Here is a 25,400-nt window from a genome sequence, read left to right as displayed (position 1 = left end):
TGATTTGACACAAGTTGAAACCCTCCTGTGTAAATGGAACAATGAATTATGTACATTTTTGAAGAACTATCCACAAGAAAAAATAACTCTGGATAATCTGTCTGCACATCTGAGAGCAATCACTGGGGTGCATAGGAATTGAAGTACAGCCTTTAAAAGGTCAGCAATGAGAAGATTGCAGCAGAAGCTTGGGGATGAGTGGGGAGACAAAAGACATTCAATTCCATATATGGCTTTGATGCGTACCATTTGTTGAGAGAGTTTTTTTTAAATAAAATTGCTTTTAAACACACAGCTTGATAAAGGGTAAAAACACCTTTGTTGTGAGTAAATATTTGTCAAGTCATTGATTTTTAGACTGAGCTCAGTTCAATGTGGAATCTTGGTTTTTTGTGCAGTGTCATTGATTAGCTATCAGATGAAAAATGTTAATCAGTAACTTTGGCTGTAACTGATCAGTCAAAATGCATTTAGCTTGCTTCAGAAATGATTTAGAACCTACCCTTTCAAACTGGAATGTGTGATAAAGTTAGAAGGAGGAACAATTAGGTTTGAGAACATTTGATCCGAAGTGAAACAGTTCGTAATGCAAAAATTAGAGAAGTAGTACTGCAAGAAGAAAATGTGCAGATACTGTACATAATTAATTTGTTTCCTTTAGTCTTTTTCTCATTATTACTGGATTGTCACATGCCTTTTGTATGCATTTAATTCATTTTCAGCTATCAAAATTGAATATAACTGTTTTTTCTTTGATAAAAATGAATTTGGATAGAGTGACAATGTGTATGATAGCATCATTGGCGAGAAGCTAACAAAGGAAATAACATCAAGTACATTTGCAATTTAGAATGTTGCAGGATGATACTAACAAATAGCGTAATACCAAGGGTAGAAGTTAAGATTGCCAAATTTATGTTTCAAAGAACAATTAATATGTTCAGCAAAGTAAAATGAAAAGGTTTATTATAATGAAATTATTGAAAATAATTATCTAATGCTGCTAGGTAAGAATGCAAAAAGACTCCATTGAGACAATACTTAGTTTATACTGTTTCTGTCTAATTTAAATTCAGTCTTCTACAGGAGATAAATCGCTGAAGTTAATGTTTTGAGAGGCTAATGGTGACACAGTCTTGTTACGTTTATGTATTTAAATATGGTTTTAAAAAAGTGCTTTGGGTATCCAAAGGACCCTGAGCACATATTAAGCATCAGTTAACTTTGCACCGGAACTGGGCAGTGTGAAACAACCTTTGCAGAATTTCTTCTTTCCATAATGAAAAGAAACCAACTACCCTTGTATTATACCTTGTGATTACTTTTAGTCTTTACAGTGACAACACAGATTATTTTAAAGTTATTCCAAATAGGGCAAGAATTAATTACAGAACTGAAAGTAGATTCACTTGAATTATTTTTGAAGTATTTGTGAATTCAGATTGGTATCTTCAAAATGAAATAGCCCAATGGTTAAATGTAGTTTTTGAGCAATTTAAACTGGGTCATCCTTGCACTTTTGTTTTTAATTTCTTTTCTTTTTTTCCTTTCCACAAGATTGCAACAGGCTAGATAACATTCTTCAGATGCTGGCAGCTATCTAAAATCACTATTTGAAGTGCTGGGACAATGGTTCTCAACAGCCAATTCTAATCACAGTTTGGGCTTAGTCTGTATTATTGGTTGATCTTTTACCTAGTCATCACTTTCTTCCACTGACTCCATGTAAAATGATTCTTTCAATATTCAAACATCTATTGATTTTCTGAATACACACAGCCCTCACATCTGTCTCGGGTAGAGATTTCCATCTTCCTGTCTCTGTGTTGAGTGGTTGTTCTTGCATGGTGAAACTGTGATGCCTGGACTTAGAAACCCCAGTTAGTGTAAATATCATCCCTGCATTTACTGTTCCAACCCCTATATGATCCAGTGAGATTACCTCTCAATCTTGTAAACTCTAATATACAGTGGCATGCAAAAGTTTGGGCACTGCTGTGCCTCTTGAGGTAGTCCATTGTGGATTTTGAGGTGTGTTTAGGATCATTATCCTGTTGTAGAAGCCATCCTCTTTTCATCTTTGGCTTTTTTACAGACGGTGTGATGTTTGCTTCCAGAATTTGCTGGTATTTAATTGAATTTATTCTTCCCTCTACCAGTAAATGTTCCCCGTGTTCAACAAAATGTTCAACAAAAGCCCAAAGCATGATAGATCCACCCCTGTGCTTAACAGTTGGAGAGGGGTTCTTTTCATGAAATTCTGTACCCTTTTTTCTCCAAACGTACCTTTGCTCATTGCAGCCAAAAAATTCTATTCAAAAGGTTCAAAGGAACATCTAAACAAACATGGTGCATTTTGGAAACAAGCCCTGTGGACTGATGAAGTTAAAATTGAACTTTTTGTTCTACTTCAAAATCCACAGTGGACTACCTCAAGAGGCACAAGCTGAAGGTTTTGCCATGGCCCTCACAGTCCCCTGACCTAAACATCATTGAGAATCTGTGGATAGACCTCAAAAGAGCAGTGCATGCAAGACGGCCTAAGAATCTCACAGAACTAGAAGCCTTTTGCAAGGAAGAATGGGCGAAAATCTCCCAAACATGAATTGAAAGACTCTTAGCTGGCTGCAAAAAGCATTTACAAGCTGTGATACTTGCCAAAGGGGGTGTTACTAAGTACTGCCATGCAGGGTGCCCAAACTTTTGCTTCAAGCCCTTTTCCTTTGTTGGTATTTTGAAACTGTAAAAGATTTAAATAAAAAAGTTTCTTGCTTAAAATATTAAAGAAATGTGTCATCTTTAGCTTTATGCCTTTTGGAAATCAGTTCATTTTTTACTCACTTAGCTATTCACAGTAACAGAAATTTTGACCAGGGGTGCCCAAACTTTTGCATGCCACTGTATGTATGCCTGGTCTACTTAATATCCCTTCAGTACAATACACCCTTCTGCATCCTCTACTTTCTGGAAATTATTCTGGTAAACCTTTGTTGAACTTCCTCAATCGCATGTACATATTCATTCTTATATAGGGAGATCAAACCTGTACATGTTATTCCAAGTGTGGTCTCACCAGAGCTCTATGTAATTGCAGTTTTTACTCTTGTACTTAAATCCTCTAGCAGTGAAAGCCAACATACTGTTTACCTTTCTTATTGCTTGCCATACTTGAATATTAACTTTCAGAGATTCATGTACAAGAGCGCACAGGTCCCTTGAACACTTTTTAGGCAGTCCCTTGTGATTGAGGATGACTTATTTCCACTCTATTCAGTGAATTCTGAGATGACTGATGAGGCTAATTTGGGAAGCACAGATTCTTCCACAAATGGTGCCTGATTCCCATCAGCACAACATCATTAACATCCATCTGCAGCAGGACTTCATCTCCAGTTATTTTGTTCTCCTTTGTTCTGATAGTCACTCCACAATAGAGCATTAAATGCCAAGACTCTCGTGACTGTCCCAACAGTGATACAGTCAAACACCCTTCCCTTTCATAGCTCAGGAACTCAGATGCTTTGACATCGATGTCACTAGTCTGAAAAGGATATAGCAGACAAGAGATGGCCAGTTTATTGAAAAGGCAATGAATACGTGAATGGGCTGACAGGTTGGAGAAGGAACATTTTCCTCGTGGACTGAAGCTCATTCGTCGTCGCAAAGGTCCTACAAAGGAATTGACGAATGGCTGATAATCCTGCAGTTCACTGAAACATAAAACCAAAACAATGTGGTCATCGCAATACACCCCAACCCTGAAAACAAGAAACAAGGCCAAGGAACACGACCTTGAAATGATGCTGGTCCATGGCCCAAAAGGCAGCAAATTGGTCTTCCTGAAGGGCATCCATGCCAGGGAAAAATGACAGCTCTTTAGCAAGGCATGATGATTAAACAAACAATTGAGAAAGTTAACTTCAGTAGAGGTGTTTTCTTCACAAAATGCTTGGATCAAAATTAGGTCATTTAGCAATATCCTGTTTTCATTGGAGAAATGAGCATGGGACTTCAAGGCAATGCATCTGTTAGATCTATTATTATCTAAAGGATGTCTTCATCACTTGCAGCATGATAGATCCTGTTGACTGATGAACTGATAGCCACATGGTCCACTCTGATCCCAAAGCAACTTCATCAACAAAGATGTTGCCACATTCCTTGTTTTAATGGAGGTTTTTATTTTTTCCTTTACACATATTTGATTTGTTTTTGTATTTGCTATTTTAATTTACATTGTCTTTGGATTATTGCATATTTTCACTTGTAATACTGTATTTAAATCTCACTGATTAAGGAAATATATAAATACCTGCACTCAACTGAGATCTCAGATTCTCTGTGGCAGGTGCCAATGCACTTTTTCCCATTTATATTACCAAATATTTTGTACACTAAACAGGTTAAAATCATTATTTGTTGTTTCCTGCCACAGAAACCTTTCCTGCTGCAGGAAATAATTATAAATATAATTCCAATCACAGTATTTGTGCCCATTTTAATATGAATTAATAGATGCACAAAATGTCATCTAGTTAAGCTACTGTATTTTAAATCTTTTATAAAACAGTGAAATATCCTTAAACTGTATATATACTGCTATCCAATTGACTTCAAATATGGTTCACAAATGGTGAGAGAGCGAGTATCAATATTAATCCAAAGGAGCAATATTAATCTCCAAAACAGCAAAAACAATTTGGTTCTATGGTGTCAACCATCTTTTTTCTCTTGCCCACTGTAAGATTTTGATATCATTCTAATAATTCGGGGTAGGATGTACTTGCTAGGACACATCAGCCTGTGATCTGTCATGGTGAAATAATAATGCAATCTTGTTTGTTAGAAGATAATTTCAAAAGGGTTGGTCAAAAATGTGTTCCTCAGCTACATCAGAACAAGAACAGCTGCAAATTGAAATTAAAGGATGATTCAACATCCCTGATAAAAATGAAGTCAAGTTTGTTTCAGTCCTGTTTGTTGCAGATCTAAAGAGAATTTGAAAGGGAAGTTAAATTGTTTCATTCTGCAAATTGGGTGCATTAAAATAATTTCAGTCCCCATTGCATTTCCCTGGTTGGAAGAAGCCTATTGAAAGGAGCAGAGAATATTAGAATCTAAAGCTGAAGATCAACTACTTCTTTATTTGAATATGTCTGAATTTCTGTAGCCAAAGGAGGCAGCTATGATGGTCATACAGAGGCTCTCATGATCGAAGTAGTGTGAAGGAGGTGTGCCTTCTGCTTGTTAGCTGGGAACTATCTCCTAGGCTGCATTGTAGTCATCCATCAGACCATGATTAGTAGCCATACAACATAGAGCAGAGCACACTACAGCACAGTGTGGGCCCTTCAGCCCACAATGTTGTGATGACCTATATAAACATTTTCAATTATCAATCTCATCCTACACAGCCCAATAAACCTCAATTTTCTTATATCCATGTGCCTGTTTAAGAGTCTTTTAAATGTTGCTATTGTATCAGCCTCTGCTACCAACCTGGCAGTGCATTCCAGCTACCAATCACTCTCTGTGTAAAAAACCTACCTCTGAAATCTCCCCTAAACTTTACTCCACTCACTTTAAACAGATGTCCTCTGATATTAGCAATGCTACCCTGGGAAAAAGTGCTAACTGTTCACACTTGTCCAGGCCTCTCTTAACCTTAAACACTTCTATCAAGTGCCTCTTATCATCCTTTTCAGCAAAGGAAAAAGCTCTAGCTTGCTCAGACTTATGTCCTCATAAGACATGTTTTGTAATCCAGGCAACATCCTGCAAATCTCTTCTGCATCCTCTCTGTAGCTGCTACATCCTTCCTGTAATGAGGCGACCAGACTGAATGCAACTAGCTAAGCATAATCTAACTGGAGTTTTATAGAGCTGCAACATAACCTCGTTCTCCTTTAGTTTGGCTACCCCTAACATAAGACTCACTAGTCTATAATTCCCAGGACTGTCCCTATTATCTTTCTTGAACAACAGAACATTTGCCACCTCATGCCACTCCGGAGGGTGTAAGTATCATCATTAACACCCCAGCAATTTCTTCCATCACTTCCCATAGCAAACTGAGATATAGCCCGTCAAGCATCGGGGACTTAATTTATCTTAATGTTCCCTTTCATGGCTAAAACCTCTAGTGGTAGGTAGATTTACATGAATTTGATGATACTCATCAACTTAATGCCAGCACAAAGATGCAAACAACAGGAATTCTGCAGATGCTGGAAATTCAAGCAACACACATCAAAGTTGCTGGTGAACGCAGCAGGCCAAGCAGCATCTCTAGGAAGAGGTACAGTCGACATTTGAGGCCGAGACCCTTTGTCAGGACTAACTGAAAGAAGAGCTAGTAAGAGATTTGAAAGTGGGAGGGGGAGGGGGAGGGGGAGATCCAAAATGATAGGCGAAGACAGGAGGGGGAGGGATGGAGCCAAGAGCTGGACAGGTGATTGGCAAAGGGGATATGAGAGGATCATGGGACAGGAGGCCCGGGAGAAAGACAAGTTGGGGGGAACCTAGAGGATGGGCAAGGGGTATAGTCAGAGGGACAGAGGGAGAAAAAGGAGAGTGAGAGAAAGAATGTGTGTGTAAAAATAAATAATGGATGGGGTACGAGGGGGAGGTGGGACATTAGCGGAAGTTAGAGAAGTCAATGTTCATGCCATCAGGTTGGAGGCTACCCAGACAGAATATAAGGTGTTGTTCCTCCAACAAAGAAGGCATCTCTTCTGCCTGCTCTGGATCTCTTTATTGCTAACTGCCGACGGGACATCAACCGTCTCGACTTCACCGCACCTTGTTCCCATTCCAACCTCACTCCTTCGGAACGCTCTGCTCTCCACTCCCTCCGCACTAATCCTAACCTTACTATTAAACCCGCCGATAAGGAGGGTGCTGTTGTAGTCTGGCGTACTGACCTCTACCTTGCCGAGGCACAGCCTCAACTCGCGGATACCTCCTCTTATTTACCCCTCGATCGTGACCCCACTTAGGAGCACCAGGTCATTGTCTCCCACACCATCACCGACTTTATTCGCTCGGGAGATCTCCCATCCACTGCTACCAACCTTATAGTTCCCACACCTTGCACTTCCCGTTTCTACCTCCTACCCAAGATCCACAAACCTGCCTGTCCGGGCAGACCTATTGGCTCAGCTTGCTCCTGCCCCACCGAACTCGTTTCTGCATACCTCGACATGGTTTTATCCCCCCTTGTTCAATCCCTTCCGACCTATGTTCATGACACTTCTCATGCCCTTAAACTTTTCGATGATTTTAAGTTCCCTGGCCCCTACCACTTTATTTTCACCATGGATGTCCAGTCCCTATATACTTCCATCCCCCATCAGGAATGTCTCAAAGCTCTCCGCTTCTTTTTGGATTCCAGACCTAATCAGTTCCCCTCTACCACCACTCTGCTCCGTCTAGTGGAATTAGTCCTTATTCTTAATAATTTCTCCTTTGGCCCCTCCCACTTCCTCCAAACTAAAGGTGTAGCTATGGGCACCCGTGTGGGTCCTAGCTATGCCTGCCTTTTTATTGGCTTTGTGGAACAATCTATGTTCCGTACCTATTCTGGTATCTGTCCCCCACTTTTCCTTCGCTACATCGACGACTGCATTGGCGCTGCTTCCTGCACACATGCTGAGCTCGTTGACTTTATTAACTTTGCCTCCAACTTTCACCCTGCCCTCAAGTTTACCTGGTCCATTTCCGACACCTCCCTCCCCTTTCTAGATCTTTCTGTCTCTATCTCTGGAGACAGCTTATCCACTGATGTCTACTATAAGCCTACTGACTCTCACAGCTATCTGGACTATTCCTCTTCTCACCCTGTCTCTTGCAAAAATGCCATCCCCTTCTCGCAATTCCTCCGTCTCCGCTGCATCTGCTCTCAGGATGAGGCTTTTCATTCCAGGACGAGGGAGATGTCCTTTTTTAAAGAAAGGGGCTTCCCTTCCTCCACCATCAACTCTGCTCTCAAACGCATCTCCCCCATTTCACGCACATCTGCTCTCACTCCATCCTCCCGCCACCCCACTAGGAATAGGGTTCCCCTGGTCCTCACCTACCACCCCACCAGCCTCCGGGTCCAACATATTATTCTCCGTAACTTCCGCCACCTCCAACGGGATCCCACCACTAAGCACATCTTTCCCTCCCTCCCTCTCTCTGCTTTCTGCGGGGATCGCTCCCTACGCGACTCCCTTGTCCATTCGTCCCCCCCATCCCTCCCCACTGATCTCCCTCCTGGCACTTATCCTTGCAAGCGGAACAAGTGCTACACATGCCCTTACACTTCCTCCCTTACCACCATTCAGGGCCCCAGACAGTCCTTCCAGGTGAGGCAACACTTCACCTGTGAGTCGGCTGGGGTGATATACTGCATCCGGTGTTCCCAATGTGGCCTTCTATACATTGGCGAGACCCGACGCAGACTGGGAGACCGCTTTGCTGAACACCTACGCTCTGTCTGCCAGAGAAAGCAGGATTTCCCAGTGGCCACACATTTTAATTCCACATCCCATTCCCATTCTGACATGTCTATCCACGGCCTCCTCTACTGTAAAGATGAAGCCACACTCAGGTTGGAGGAACAACACCTTATATTCCGTCTGGGTAGCCTTCAACCTGATGGCATGAACATTGACTTCTCTAACTTCCGCTAATGCCTCACCTCCCCCTCGTACCCCATCCGTTTATATACACACATTCTTTCTCTCACTCTCCTTTTTGTCCCTCTGTCCCTCTGTCCCTCTGACTATACCCCTTGCCCATCCTCTGGGTTTTTCCCCCCCTACCCCTTTTCCTTCTCCCTGGGCGTCCTGTCCCATGATCCTCTCATATCCCCTTTGCCAATCACCTGTCCAGCTCTTGGCTCCATCCCTCCCCCTCCTGTCTTCTCCTATCATTTTGAATCTCCCCCCTCCCCCTCTCAAATCTCTTACTAACTCTTCCTTAAATTAGTCCTGACGAAGGGTCTCGGCCTGAAACATCGACTGTACCTCTTCCTAGAGATGCTGCCTGGCCTGCTGTGTTCACCAGCAACTTTGATGTGTGTTGCCAGCACAAAGATAGTGGCTGTATGTATTGTTGGCCAGTGGAACAGCTGTATATTTAGTTCTCAGGAGGTTTTCGGATGTGTAGCTAATTCTTTGTGTTCTTTGCCAGATAGCTACTTCCAGGTCCACACAGTATGATTACTAGTTTTATCGACGGTACAGATAATCAGTCTCTTCTGACTTTTGATCACCCTGTCATTCTTGCTTTTATCCATTGTAAAATAATAAAACAATCTGACTGGGGTACTTTAAATATATAACACAGTAGCTGTGTTAGTGAAGTTTAAATTTGTTAACATTTTGAGAGTCTAATTTGAGAAAAGGCACAATTATTACTTGTTTTCTTCCAGGAAAGTAATGTTTTTTTTTGTACTGTGCTAAAAAATATAGTAGCCACCTTGATACGTTGATGTTCTGGAGATCAGTTTGTGTTCCGCTGGAAGCATGGAATGAGCCTGAGGCATAAGAGCAGGGAGCTGAAGCGAACTTGCCACCCATTGGCAATGTGTGCTTGTGGTAGAGTTCGGCTGAAGGTCAGACTACAGAGAGTACTCATATTTGTAGTTCTCCGTGTGAATCATCACTTTTGCACATTCCTGAGCAGGAATTCTCAATTTGCTACCCATTATGTGTACCCAGTAGGTGGAACCAGGCCGTATTCTAAGACTTGGAAATGATTGTTGTACATCCTATTATTTGGCAGTCTGCAAAATTGTAAAATTGGAAATCATTATGCATGGACATTGATTAAAATGTGATCCTTTGAATAAATCCAAAAAAGAACCTCAATTCTGCACCAGTGAAAATTCTAGTTTAATACAGCCTTTCTCTAATTTCACCCTTCCTCATTAGAAACTAGATAATTACTTAATTTGTTAATGTCAGAGCACATTCTTGCAGCAGCTAGAAGTCTGTTCCCATCGCAATTATATTGACATTATGACCAGGTAAGAAAATTTAGACTAAAAGCATTTTTGTTGTTCTGATTGAGTTTTTTGTTATTTTCTTTTCTGTAGCTCTCTAGCAATTCTGAATACACTTTTATTAATTGCAAGTGTATAGCAGTTCACATTCTACATAAATGTTGGGAAACTGCAAGAATATCTAATAATCACCATCTCCCTCTCTTCCCCCACCCCAAGAGTATTAAAATGAAGCACAAAACATACAATAATAAAAAAGCACTCTGATTAGGTTTAAATTCAGGCACTAACGAGCTCTGCTCTTATTTTAAAACTAGTAAAGTCTGGTTATAATTCTTTGTAATGAGCAAAAGTACAATAAAGTCTTATCAATTCATGAAACTATTCTAAACATGACAAAACCTCACCTTTCTCAGAAGAAAGTCTTGGAGGAACCTCTTTTGTATCCTTCTGTTGTTTTTGCCTATGTCCTGAAAAATGCTGATCTGTGAATTACTCTCAATCTCCCTGCCCTTCACCCCATCCAGGTGAAATCTTTGTTCATGAATGTAAGTACATGCAAGATTCTCTTTATATCTATTTAGTGTTTTAATTTGTACTTATCTAATAACTGGCTCATCAGGAAGTTTAACAAGCGGCTAAGTGATCCAATAGATTATGAACACACTCCTCACCAGAACTGGCCAGTTCTGTTGAAAGCTTATCAATCTGCTACATTAATTCACTTTCTTTCTCATCACAGGTTATTTCCAGGATAGTCTTTTATTTTGGATTTCTAACAACTGCAGTTCCAGCATTGAATTTTAGTTGTCTCTAGCATTCAGCTTTCTCTATGTGCATGTCCAGACGGATTAGCTGTGAGTAACAAACTTCATTGCCCTCTCTGAACTGCCCCACAACCTTGGGACATTCTAGTGGCATTCAATCTCTCTTGGTCTTCACCCTAGGCACTCTCTTTGGTTTTTCATTCAGTTCTCTGAAATTTAAAACATGCATCTTTTCTGAGTTCCCCTTGTTCTGATGAAAGGTTGTCTACCTGAAATGCAAACACAGTTTCTCACCTCAGATCATCCTGATACATGACTTTCAACAATATTTTCCATTTTCATTTTAGCATGAGAGTAGTATGAGCATCCATTAAATGTGGGCTACATTTTTAGAGTTATGTCTTTTGTCTTGCAAAATATTGAAACAAACAAACCCAGGAATAAAACAAGGTTTATTGCACGTCTCATGTGATCCTTATCTGAGGATTTAATGTTGTACAAACAACAAAAACTTAAATTTATTCAAAATACAAATTCTGCTTATGTAATAAAGAGGCTAATGGAGATGCTTATGACATTTCAACCTGTATCCAAATGAGTATAACTTAGGTTATCTAAATTTCTCATTTAGTTATCTTTAAATTACTTTATGGTAAAATGAATAAGCAAAGTTCATAACTACCACCTTATCATGCTTCAAGATATGTTTCATGTTTAGTTCTACCATAAGAAGCTTCATTTAACCACAATTTATGTATATAGACTTCTGTGCTCTTATATTAAGTGAAATATCTCAGTAGATATAACTGATTAAATATATTTAACAAAGAAAGAAATAACTTTTTAAATATGTTCATGTTGTTTCAGCTTACACAAGTCATTATCTCAAGAGGCTACACTCACAGACCAATTAAACCTTACCCTAGGCACTTATGGCAATGCTTTACGTGTCAGTAAAGACATGATATCAACCACACACCACCGAAATGAAGATCTTGCAAGCCAGTTACAATTAGCCATGACTGAACACGCAGATATGGAAATGAAACTACAACAAGCATTGGGAGAGAAAAATGAATTAATTGAAAATGTTCAGAAGTGAGTACTTTGACAATCTTTTTTTAAAGTTGGAAGTATACTTCTGTAATTCTTCAGCTCTCCTTCTGACCATGATCAACACAGGTTAAAAGTAAAATACTGTTATTTGCATACAATGTATTTTCTAAATGTCTTCAAATTACTTAAAGAACTTAAATGGGGAACCAGGGAGGCTAAAAAGTTCCATGAAATATGTTTGGCAAGTAGGGTTAAAAAGAATCCCAAGGCACTTCATCCATAACATTAAAAAGGGGAGTAGATAGGGAAAGAGTAGAACCAATGAGGACTAAAGAGGGAATTTATGTTTGGAGCCAGAGGAACTAAGCAAGAGGCAAACTGAGTATGTTGCATCAGTGTTTACCAAGAAGGACATAGAGTATAGTGAGAGCTGGAAGGGCTATGCTGATATTCTAGGGCACAATGTTAACAAAAAGAGGTATTGGGTCTTTTGGAGAGCGTTAAGGTGGATGTCCTCAGGGCCTGATGGGCTCTTTGCAGGTTATTGAGAGAGACAACAGAGGAAATACCCAATGTTGTTCCTTTGTTTAAGAAGGACAATATGGACAGACCAGGAAATTATAGGCCAGTGTGATATAGGTAGAGAAATTATTGGAGAAGATTCTTGGGTGTAGGACTTACTCACATCTAGAAAAGCATAGACTTATATGGGATAGTCAATATGCCTTTGTGCCAGGAAGGTCATGTCTTACAAATATGATTGAGTTTTTTGAGAGGTGACAAGATGGTTGAGGAGAGTAGGGCTGTGGATATTGCATTGGTCAAAGTCCCTCATGATAAGCTGACAAGGGATCCTTAAAGACTTGATAGATTGCATTCAAAATTGGCCTGTTCTTAGAGGACAGAGGGTATTGGTAGATGGGTATTATGTTGACTCAAAGTCTGTGACCCCAAGGGTCAGTGCTAGGACGTCTGTTGTTTGTAATCTGTGTAAATAATTTGGATGAAAATGTAGGTCGGATAATTAGTAAGTTTGTAAATGGTATGAAAATTGGTGAGTTGTGGATAGTGAGGAACGTTATCAAAGAATGCCACAGGACATAGATCAAATGGAAATATGAGTGGGAAATGGCAGAATGAGTTTAGTTTGGACAAATGTGAGGCATGGCACATTTGGGAGATCAAATGAAAGATGGAAGTGTACAGTAAATGACTGATTCCTTCAGAAAAATTAATGTACAAAGGGATCTTGGGGTGCAAATCCATAGATCCCTGAAAGTGGCTTCACAAGTAGAAAAGGTGTGAAGAAGGTGTAGGCCATATTTGCCTTCATAGGCCAGGTAATTAAACATAGAAAGTGGGAAGTTATGTTGCAGCATATATATCTTTGGTGAGGCACCATTTGGACTGTAGTGTGCAGTTCTGGTTGTTGAATTGCAGAAAGGATGTGGAGGCTTTGGAGAGAGTGCAGAAAAGATTAAAGAACATTAGCTGTAAGAAGAGGTGGACAAGGTTAGACTGTTTCTCTGGAGCTTTGGAGGCTGAGGGTCAACCTGATAGAAGTGTATAAAATCATACAAGGCATAGGGAGTTGTTTGTCTTCTTCTTAAAGTGAAAATGTCAAATACTGGAGGTCATAGATTCAAGATGAAAGGAGGAAAGTTTAAAAGAGATTTACAAGACAAGATTTTTTTTACATACAGGGGGTGCTAGTGGTGTGGACTGAGCTGCCAGGGCATGTGTTGTATGATAGCCAGTACATTAACAATATTTGAATGGAGGAATATGGACCATATGCAGGCAGCTACAATTAATTCAAATTGCCATTGTGGTCAGCACAGGTGTCATGAGCCTTCAGGCCTGTTTCTGAGCTGTTTTTCTGCAATGAAGGGGAAGTTAGAAAAATTATACTTCCAAAATACTACTTGGTTGAGCTTCCCACTAACTCAAAAGTTATGCACTTGAGCAGTAGGTCTGGATTTAAAACACAATCTAGGCTGACACTGCATTATGATACAATGAGTTTGCTGCATTGTTAGGTGATGAGTGGCTGTAAATTGCTTTTGGATATCTTGTGTTTATTTTTCACAACATCATTCACAAGCATCTTAAACATTAGCCTTTTTAAGAGTTTCTCATCAGCAGATAATCATTTAAATACAACTAAATGTAATAAAGATGAGATGAAGGGCACTGGTAAAATACAAGTTTGTTTTTGCATACTATCTCCTGTAAAAGGATGTAAAAATGAAGTTTTTGATTGTTGCAATAGCTATGTAAATAATAGTAAGGCATCATGTAAAGAGTAAGGAGCTCGTGGGCCTCCTCCAATATAACTGGTGAACATCATTTCAATTAGCATCCCCAGTTCAACTTAGTCATTACTGTTTGATAATTTTGAAGTGTTTAATTTGATCCACATCTGTCTATGTAACAGCCAATTACCAAGTAAACTAATATATGTGAAGTAATATAGATTTTTGGAATATATATAGTGAGAACTACTTTCTTGGAAATCACTGTTTTGTCAATATTTCTTAAAAATTAATTGGAAAATACTAGTTGGACCTTTCTCACTCTAGTGAACAGTATAACATAAATAAGTCAGAGGAAGTGGGATTTTCTTACATTGTTATCTTTACGATCTCAGAGAGTAAGAGGCAATTGAAAATTTGGAGGTGAGGGGTTTGTGATTATGGGGAAAGGAAATAACCATCCCTATACTAACATTGCACAGCAGTCCAGAACTCATTTGTAGTTTCTAGCAACCTTTGTGCTTAAAAGGAAATCCCTATCATTTGGGAAGTTATTGTGTGATGAGGTGCATTTTCACCACATTGTAGCTGCACCTGTAATTTTTATCACACATGTTAAATATGAGAACATGTCGGAGTGCATATAGTGATGCTGCTAGGATGTAATTAAAGCAATTGCTAATGTGGAGCAACAGCACAGGAGAGCCAGATTCACAAGACTTGATCTCCCTCTGCACCAAGGGTAATTAACAAAGTGTTAACAGGTGTATCGGTTGCCAACATTAACAGAGACAGACAGGAGTGTTATACATGCAGCTCGAAGAAACTTTGTGGAGTGAATTCTAAAAATCCAAACGAGCTTATGAAGCTCATATTTGTCGGCAGCCCTTAATGAAGATGGTCTCATCTGTAAGGAGTTTCTGTATGTCCTTCCCATGGAATGTGTGGGGTTTCGCCTGGTGCTCTGGTTTCCTCCCACAGTCCAAGATGTACTGGGTAGGTTAATTGGTCATTGTAAGTTGTCCTGTGATTACGTTAGGGTTAATCAGGTTTGTGGAGTTACAATGGCAGCATGGCTCGAAGGGTCAGAAGGGCCTACTCCGAGCTGAGCCACTAAATAAATAAATAAATGGGGGGTGGGTGGGTGTGTGTGTTCTCCTACATAAGAACATAAGAAATAGGAGTACGAGTAGGCCATCAGGCCCATCGAGTCTGCCCCGCCATTCAATAAGTTCATGGCTGATCTGTGCATAAACTCAGCTCCATCTACCTGCCTTTTCCCCATAGCCCTTAATCCCCCTACTATGTAAAAATCTATCTAACTGTATCTTAAATATACTTAGTGAAGAAGCCTCAACTGCTCCCTGGGCAGAGAATTCCACAGATTCACCACTCTCTGGGAAAAACGGTTTCTCCTCATCTCCGTCCTAAATCTTTTCCCTGAATCTTGAGGCAATGTCCCCCAGTTCTAGTTTCACCTACCAATGGAAGCAACTTTCCTACTATCTTATCGATCCCTTTCAAAATTTTGTACGTTTCTATAAGATCCCCTCTCATTCTTCTGAATTCCAGAGAGTATAGTCCCAGGTGACTCACTCTCTCCTCATAGTTAACCCCTTCATCTCTGGAGTCAACCTGGTGAACCTCCTCTGCACTGCCTCCAAAGCTAGTATATCCTTCCTCAAGTATGGAGACCAGAACTGCACACAGTACTCCAGTGGCGGCCTCACCAGTACCCTGTATAGTTGCAGCATGACCTCCCTGCTCTGGAATTCAATCCCTCTCGCAATGAAGGCCAACATTCCGTTTGCCTTCTTGATAGTCTGCTGCACCTGCAAGCCAACTTTTTGCGATTCATGCACAGACACTCCCAAGTCCCTCTGCGCAACTGCATGCTGCAATCTTTCACCATTTAAATAATAATCTGCTCTTCTATTATTCCTTCTGAAGTGGATGATCTCGCATTTGCCAACATTGTATTCCATCTGCCAGACCTTGTCCCAATAACTTAACCTATCTATATCCCTCTGCAGACTCTCCACATCCTCGGTACACTATGCTTTTCCACTTAGTTTAATGCGGGCCCAGCACCGACCCCTGCAGCACCCCACTCACCACTGACTGCCAACCGGAGAAATACCCATTTATACCAACTCTGTCTTCTATTGGTTAACCAATCCACTATCCATGCCAATACACTTCCTCCAACTCCGTGCATCCGTATCTTATTTATAAGTCTCTTGTGTGGCACCTTATCGAACGCCTTCTGGAAATCCAAGTATACGACATCCACCTGTTCCCCTCTATCCACTGCACTCATTATGTCCTCAAAGAACTCCAGTAAGTTTGTCAAACAGGACCTCCCTTTCTGAATCCATGCTGCGTCTGTCTAATGGAACCACTCCTTTCTAAATGTTTAGCTATTTCTTCCTTGATGACAGCTTCAAGCATTTTCCCAACTACAGATGTATAGGCAACTGGCCTATAGTTGCCCATCTTTTGCCTACATCTTTTTTTAAAAAGCAGCGTGACATTTGCTGTCTTCCAATCAACCGGGACCTGCCCAGAGTCTAGAGAATTTCGGTAAAGCGTGTACTATAACCTCTGCCAATTCCCTCAGCACCCTGGAATGCATCCCATCAGGACCAGGGGACTATCTACCTTCAGGCCCTCTAGTTTGCTCATCACTATCTCTTTAGTGACAGTGATTTTATCGAGGTCCTCACCTCCCATTTCATCCATAACATCGTTCTTTGACATATTAGACGTGTCTTCCACCCTGAAGACCGACACAAAATAGTCGTTCAATGCCTCAGCCATTTCCTTATCACCCAATATCAATTTCCCCTTCTCGTCTTCCAAGGGACCTATGTTGACTTTAGCTACATTTGAACACAACATTTTTCATAACCCAAACATAGAACATTCACTAGATTTTCAGCTCTCTCCCTCAAGTTTGCAAGGAAGATGGTAAAGACAGAAATAAGAATAGCTACATTTTATTTTTGAGGTGACGTGCCTTTTATTTTTCATCCCTAAATGGCTTTGAACTCAATGGTTGGCAGACCATTCATTTAGACGGCTCAGAGTCGCTTATATTGCTAACACTCTAGAGTGACCTGAGACTGCAGAGCTCCTTCCTCAAAGGATGTTAGTGAACCAGATGATAAGACAGGATGTTTAGAACGTTTAGAGAGGTAGTTACACTGGGTGAGAGTCAGGAGGGTGAAAGAGTGAAAGCCAGTGCAGAGTACCCCTGTGCCATCCCCCTCAACAACAGGAATACTGTACCACTTTGGATTTTTAAAATGATGTCGTAGTATTGTGACCACCATTGCTTATACTATGGTTTCATTGAATTCATTTCATATTTTCTTCAAATAAAGTGGGTTGAAGCGCTGAAGAAGGGTTGGAATTTATGCTTCTGAATCATTGCCCCAGGCCAGCCCATTCCAATGGTTTATGTACATGGTGATAGGCCTTTTACCTTGCTGTCATGGGTTAATGTCCATTAAATTTTCAGATTATTACAAGTTTATTTATTGTTTCCTTCTATAGATTTGCACAGTTAGAGCACTAGGGATGCCAGGCAGGATAGTTGAATGCTCATTTAGTGGGATGTGGGAAGACACCTCCAGTGTCCCTGACAGCTACACTTGCAAGAAATGCATCCAGCTGCAGCTTCTGACACTCATCTTCAAGGAGTTGGAGCTGGAACTGGATGAACTCCGGATCAGCGGATGATAAGACAGGATGTTTAGAACGTTTAGAGAGGTAGTTACACTGGGTGAGAGTCAGGAGGGTGAAAGAGTGAAAGCCAGTGCAGAGTACCCCTGTGCCATCCCCCTCAACAACAGGAATACTGTACCACTTTGGATTTTGTTGGGGGGAATGATCTAGCAGGGGAAAGTTACAGCAGTCAGGTATCCAGCACTGAGTTTGGCTCTGTGGCTCAGAAGGGAAGGGGGGAAAAGTGGTAATATGGGATTCATTAGTTAGGGGAACAAAAAGGAGGTTCTGTGGACTAGAACGAGATTCCCAAATGGTATGTTGCCTCCTGGGTGCCAGGGTCCATGTTATCTCAGATTGAATCTTCACCATTCTTAAGTGGGAGGGTGACTAGCCAGAGGCCATGGTCCATATAGGTACCACTGACTTAGGTAGGAAGAGGAAGAGGGTCTGCAAAGTGAGGGTAGGGAGTTAGAGGCAAAATTAAAGGACAGAACATCCAGGGTTGTGATCTCAGTACTGCAATCCATGCCATGTGCTAGTGAGGCCAGAAATAGGAAGATCATACAATTTAACACATGGCTAAGGAGTTGGTGTAGAAGGGAGGGCTTCAGATTTTTGGATCATTGTGTTCTCTTTCTGGGAAGCTGGGACCTGTACGGAAAAGATCACTTGCACCTAAACTGGAGAGGGACTAATATCCTAGCTGGAAGGTTTGCTAGAAGTACTACACAGGGGGTGGGAAGAGGTTAAACTAGAGTTGCAGGTGGTGGGGTGGGAACCAGATTGCCAGAACAGATAGTGGAGAGGTTGTGGAGACAAATGTTAAGACCACAGACAAAGTCAGGAATCAAAAGATTGAGCATAGTGGGACTAATGTTCTGAATTGTGTATATTTCAATGCAAGAAGTATTGTAGGAAAGACAGATGAGCTCAGGACATGGATCAACACATGGAATTATGAAATTCTAGTCTTTAGTGAGACTTGGTTGCAGGAGGGTCAGGACTGGCAGCTCAATGTTCTGATGTTTTAGACATGATACAGTTGGTGGGGGAGGGGTAGTTAAAGAGCGAGAGTTAGCATTACTAGTCAGGGATAATTCAAGACAGTCCTCAGTCAGGACAGACTAGAGAACTCATGTACTGAGGCTTTATGGGTGGAACTGAAGAATAAGAAATGTATGACCACATTAAAGGGGCTATATTATATACCACCCAAAAGTCCACAGGATTTAGAGGAACAAATTTCTAAAGAGATTGCAGATTGTTGAAAGAAACATAGGTTTATGATTGTTAGTGATTTTAACTTTCTACATATTGACCAGGGCTCCTATCCTGCAAAAGGACTAGATGGGATTGAGTTTGTCAAATGTGTTCAGTAAAGTTACCTTAATCAGTACATAGAAGTCCAAACGAGAGAGTGTGCAATACTTGGTATCCTATTAGGGAATAAGACAGGGCAGGTGACAGAAATTTGTGCAGTGAAACACTTTGCATCTAGTGATCATAATGTCATTAGTTTCAAAGTAAGTATAGAACAGGATAGGCCTGGTCCTCGAGCTGAGATTCTAAATTGGAGAAAGGCCAATTTTGATGGTATCAAAAGAGATCTGGCAGGTGTGGATTGGGACAAGCTGCTTTCTGGCAAAGGTGTACTTGGTAAGTGGGAGGCCTTCAAAAGTGAAATTTTGAAAGTACAAAGCTTGTATGTGCCTGTCAGAATAAAAGGTAAAGATAACAGGTTTAGGGAATCTTGGTTTTCAGGAGATGTTGAGGCGCTGGCTAAGAAAAAAGGGATGTGCACAGCAGTTATAGGCAGGTAGAAACAAATTAGGTAATTATGGAGTATAAAAAATGCAAGTGAACACAGGACAGAAGTCAGGAGTCCTAAAAGAAGGCATGAGGTTGCTGTAGCAGACAAAATGAAGGAGGATCCTAAGGGACTCTACAGATAAGGATTGCAAGGGACAAAATTGGAACACTGGAAGATCTGAATGGTAATCAATGCATAGAGCCAAAAGAGATGGGAGAGATCTTAAGTGGATTTTTTGCATCAGTATTTACTTGGGAGATGGACACAGAATCTATAGAAGCTGCATGGACCCTATACAGACTACACAGGAGAAGGTGTTTGCCATCTTGCGGCAAATTAGGATGGACAAATTCTAGGGCCTAACAAGGTGTTCCCTTGTCTCCTTGGGAGGTGTGCAGAAATTGCAGGGGACCTAGCCTTAATGATGGAAGAGGTGCTGGAGGATTGGAGGGTAGCTAATGTTGTTATGCTATTTAAGAAATACTCATAGAATAAACCAGGAAATTATAGGGCAGTGAGCCTGACATCAATGGTGGGAAGGTTACTGGAAGGATTTCTAAGGGACTGGATATTTTAATATATGGATAGACAAGGACTGATTAGGAGTAGTCAGCATGGCTTTGTGTGAGGTGGGTTGTGTCTGACCAATCTTACAGAGTTTTTTGAGGAAATTACCAGGAAAGTTGATGAAGATAAGACAGTGGATGTCATCTACATGGACTTCAGCAAGGCGTATGACAAGGTCCTGTATGGGAGGTTGGTTAAGAAGGTTCAGTTACTTGGCATTCAAGATGAGGTAGTAAATTGGATTTGTGGGAGAAGGTAGAGAGTGGTAGTAGCTGATTGCCTCTCTGACTGGAGGCCTGTGACTAGTGAAGTGTTGCAGGGGTCAGTGCTCCATTATTGTATGTCAAAGATCTGGATAATAATGTAGGTAACTGGATCAGCAAATTTGCCAATGACACCAAGATTGGGAGTATAGTGAACTGCGACTATCAAAGCTTGCAGCGGGATCTGGACCAGCTGGAAAAATAGGCTGAAAAGTGACAGATGGAACTTAATGCAGACAAATGTGAAGTGTTGTGCTTTGAAAGGACCAACCAGGGTACATCTTACACAGTGAGCAGTAGGGCACTGAAGAGTGTGGTAGAACAAGGGGATCTGGGAATATAGGTCCATAGTTCATTGAAAGGGGCATCACAGGTAGATAGAGTTGTAAAGAAAGCTTTGGCATTTGGGCCTTCATAAGTTTAGTACAGTATTGAGTACAGGAATTGGGGATGTTATATTGAAGTTGTATAAGATGTTGGTGAGGCCTAATTTGGAGTATTGTGTGCAGTTCTGGTCATCTACATATAGGAACAATGTAAATAAGATTGAAACAGTACAGAGAAAATTTACAACAATGTTGCCAGGATTGGAGGACCTGAGTTATAAGGAAAGATTGAATAGGTTAGAAGTTTATTCCCTAGAACATAGAAGATTGAGGGGAGACTTGATAGAGGTATACAAAATTATGAGGGATATAGAGATGGTAAATGTAAGCAGGCTTACCCCACTGAAATTGGATGAGACTACAACTAGAGGTCATGGGTTAAGGGTGAAAGGTGAAATGTTTAAGAGGAACATGAGGGGAAACTTCTTCACTCAGAAAGTGGTGAGAGTGTGGAATAAACTGCCATCACAAGTGGTAGATACAATTTAAATTCAAGGAATAAGAGAAGTTTGGATGGGAAGGGTTTGGAGTGCTATGGTCCGTGTGCAGTTTAAATGGTTTGGCACAGACTAGATTGGCCAAGTAGCTTGTTTCTGTACTGTAGTTTTCTATAACACTAACCTATCAGAATTACAATAAGGGCATTGGATACCTTCATTGCCTGAAAGATGAAGGAAATCTTATATGCTCCAGATCATTTGTCCCAAGTTGCAGTTTACAGTGTTCAAGATAACTTTGGTATTCAGAAAGGACCTTCCTTGGAGAGTGACTCTTGTTTTTTGGAAGCCCTTTAACTGGCAAAGAAGCACAAAGAAGACCATCTTTTAAATTACTCCTGAGACACTGCTACAGGAATTCCTCGATTATCAACCAGATGCTTTTTCTTTCTAATCTGTTCAAAACTATTTTCACATTTTAATTCTTATTTCCCATTTTCAATTAAGTGAGAAATTGATCAGTCTAATATCTACCCACCATGCCCACTACATGAAGAACCCTTTGCAGTGTGTGACCACCAATGTGAACGAATAAATGGACATGACATAATTAGCTTTTCTGAATGACTATAAGCTCCATCATTAGATAACCATGAAAAATCTATTCTTTTTACTGTAAAACCTAATCTGAACTCATAGTGTCTTTTCCCTAAATTTTAAGCATATTGTTCTTTCCCTAGTATCACACAAATTGATTGGCGTTTGCAACTGCACAAAACAGATCAGGCAAAAGTGGGTATTCCTATGCTCATTTAAAGCTAGAAGAGAGCCACAGCTCACTGAGTCTCTGGTGTTTCTTCAGGACAGACTGATTACATCTACAAATTCCACAAATGAAGACAAGCACCAGAGAAAGTTCACAGATATGATCAGGGTAGTTAGAAGGCAACATACTGCCCCTTCTTTCGTTTATTGCTTGGATAATGTTACGTTAGAGCATAATGTGAATGATTATCACTCTCGTCACTGCTCCTCCTTAGCAAGTGTACAGAAAGCTCCTCAGTTGCAGTGTAGCTATGGGTTCTCTATCTCAGTGACCTATGCTAAGAATTTCCATCTCCTTGACCTGAATTGTTGGTATGCAGAATTCCTTCAAAGCTATTCCTTTAGCTTAGCAAGGTAGAAATACCAATACATTTTGTTTAAAAATAGTTATATTTTGTAAAGCAAGGGCAATTGAACTAAGTTGTGAATCTGTTGAAAACCTTCAGCCTGGGCCAATTTTATTTAAAATTCAACAAGGTAACTTTCAGACCAAATCAGTCTATTAGTTTGAATTAACAAAAGATAATTCCACCATGGTCACTTATCTATTTAAAAAAGATTGGTCCTTTTTTCAGAAGCTTTGTTTTTGAACCATTCTGTAGATGGTTTAACATACCAATACAGTTCTCCCAGTGATGATAGTTCAATCTGTAAAGAGTACTATAATGGATATAAAGAGTACTTTCTACAAACTCAGCTGCTTGATCTATCATTTTGGATCTCCCCCTCTCCCTCCCACTTTCAAATCTCTTACTAGCTCTTCCTTCAGTTAGTCCTGACAAAGGGTCTCGGCCCGAAACGTCAACTGTACCTCTTCCTAGAGATGCTGCCTGGCCTGCTGCGTTCACCAGCAACTTTGATGTGTGTTGCTTCAATTTCCAGCATCTGCAGAATTCCTCGTGTTTGCTTGAACTATTTGGTGGTTGAATTTGTTAGTAAAATGGATAGGCATGAGTGCTGCTAAGTTAGAGAGCATTCTGTGGCTTTTGAGTAAAGCAATAGTACTTTAGCATCAGATTGTATTAAATGACTGAGTATTGCTGCAGATAACCATGGTTATGGTAATAAGTATCCTGACCACATGATCATGCAAAATGATCATAGTTAATTCAAATACATAATTTTAATATAAACATATATGTGTGTATATGCACCAGGAAAATTTAATGATTTGGCTTGTTTTACTTTCATCACCAAATCTGATGTATTACTGAGATCATCTGGGAGAATAACAACGTTTCCTGATTCTCCCTAATAAACAACTTCCTCTAACCCCACTTTTCTCTGTATTCATTGTTGCCTTCAAAACCAACCTCAGGTAGTTCAAGGTTTTTGATTTCAAGATTGATCCTATACCTTAAACATGAGTATCTACACTATTTATGAACTTTATGATGGCTCTGGTTCTTTCTCCCTTCCTCTCTTTCTTTCCCTATTTGCCTTCATTTATTTCATTCTAGTTTTCTGTCTTTCCCCACCTTGCTCTCAGTTTGTTTGTTACAACTCTACCTTCCTTCATTCTATCTCCCTATTCTTCCCTGTTTGATTTTAGTGATTTGCAATATTTTGTGTGGGTAACTATAGATGCTTAACTAGTGTTCGTTTCCAATTTACAGCTTCACCACTCATTTTCTTGCAACTACAGGTGATGAAGTTATACATATGGTTTCACAGTTAGTTAGCTTATATGCCACATAAATGTCCATTCCTTGTGCGAGGCTAGATAGTATTAGTTCCACCCAGTTAATTGACCAAGGAGACACCGAAGCCAATCCAAATCTTGCTTGGCATCTCCTTGCACCAACTTATGGGAGTGCCTGGACAGCAACAGACCAGTGAAGTGTAAGTATAAAGGAGCTGGAGCAGTTGGGTGTAGACTTCATGGTTCACAGAGAAAATATGCAGCCTCCAGCCATCTGTGGAATTACATACTCTCCCTGTGATATGTTTATAAATGTTGAGCCATATGGAGATGTCAGAATTCCATCTTGAGGATATCCTGCATCCTGTATTTAGTCCAGCAGTATCCAAATTGTTTCCTTTTAAGTGACTTTAGAGTCATGCTCCAAAATGAAATCCAGTTTTCCATTAATATACAGTTCAAGAGTATCCACCACTGATGGCTCTTTGTAAACTGATAGGCCTTAATATTTGTTTAGCTAGCTGTCACTTTTGAGAGTTACTTAAAAATAACGCTACATTTTATACCAATTTCCAGAACTTCAGGTGTGCACATCAATGAAATAAGATGTCTGAGTTTACAAGTAGCATGACTTCGACCTTATCCCTAATGGTATTACACCTTTAAGTGTAATTAATGAAAGTAATTCAATATAAAGTGAGATTAATTTAATACAGTAACATTACCTTTAATAGCTATCTTTAGCATGTTAGCATGTTGTCACTTATCTCTGACGCACACTGTTAAACCCAGGGTAAAGGACGTTCCCCTATAAGTAGATTAAAGTCACACAACTACTGCTCAACTTTTATTGGACCTCAGAAATGGAGATTAGAGAGCTGGAAATAACATCTCTTTCTAATGGTCATTTGTGGGCAGTAATGGTTGGAGAGAAGTATTGTCCAATTTGGCTGTGGTTCTCCTGGTAAAACATCAGCAAGTCCTGAAGTCAGTATGGAGTGATGTACATTTTGCCTTTGTGCACCAAAAAGCACCATTTATAAACCTTAATGCTCACATCCCTCTTTATACTAACTGATAATGTCCCTGAAGTTAGATCCATAGTTAAAACCACTGCACAGTGCATTATTGTCATAACATCTCTATTTTTGTGTTTGAGCAAAAACTTCTGACACAGCAACAAAAGGCACAGTGTTAGAAAAACTGCAGTAGAGTATAATGCAGTATTAACATATCAACATAATGTTAGAATGAAGGGCAGGAAATTATCCAGATATTAACCTAGATATTAACAAAATGGGTCAAATGGGAGAAAGGTAGAACTTACAGGCAGAAAATGCAAACCTATCATCATTCAGCACGTCTTTTTCATTGAAAGGTTTATGGTCTAGAAGTCAGCCCGTCTGAAGAGTTGGGGTTCCAGACGTTGGGAGTTAATATGTTCAAGCTGGCTGCCAGATTTACAAATTGGCTCAATTGGCTCAAATTGGCTTATGGAGTCCCATACCTGACATCCAGAGATCAGCTCCCTAACTGCAGATTCCTGCATGGGAGGATGACAGGGAGAACTTACAGACTGGGGAAAATATTCTTGCTCCTCAAGGGCCATTGCAGGGTTGTGAAAATGTTTATATTCCAACTCTCCCCTTCTCAACCAATTACATTAAAC

General features: G+C 40.3%; 1 protein-coding gene across 3 annotated transcripts in view; it reads left to right on the top strand.

The window, feature by feature from the left end:
• The window catches only part of mipol1 (mirror-image polydactyly 1), a 406,015-nt gene that overhangs the window by 377,475 nt on the left and 3,140 nt on the right, over positions 1–25,400 (top strand). For all 3 annotated transcript variants that reach the window (XM_072279824.1, XM_072279908.1, XM_072279750.1), the window contains one exon: positions 11,626–11,856. In XM_072279824.1, the coding sequence (XP_072135925.1) occupies positions 11,626–11,856 (231 nt within the window). The remainder of the gene's footprint in view (positions 1–11,625; positions 11,857–25,400) is intronic.

Source organism: Mobula birostris, chromosome 1 (assembly GCF_030028105.1).
Source record: "Mobula birostris isolate sMobBir1 chromosome 1, sMobBir1.hap1, whole genome shotgun sequence".
NCBI classification, from domain to species: Eukaryota; Metazoa; Chordata; class Chondrichthyes; order Myliobatiformes; family Myliobatidae; genus Mobula; species Mobula birostris.
The sequence above is the reverse complement of the archived record's forward strand: the minus strand, read 5'-3'. Positions and strand labels throughout refer to the sequence as shown.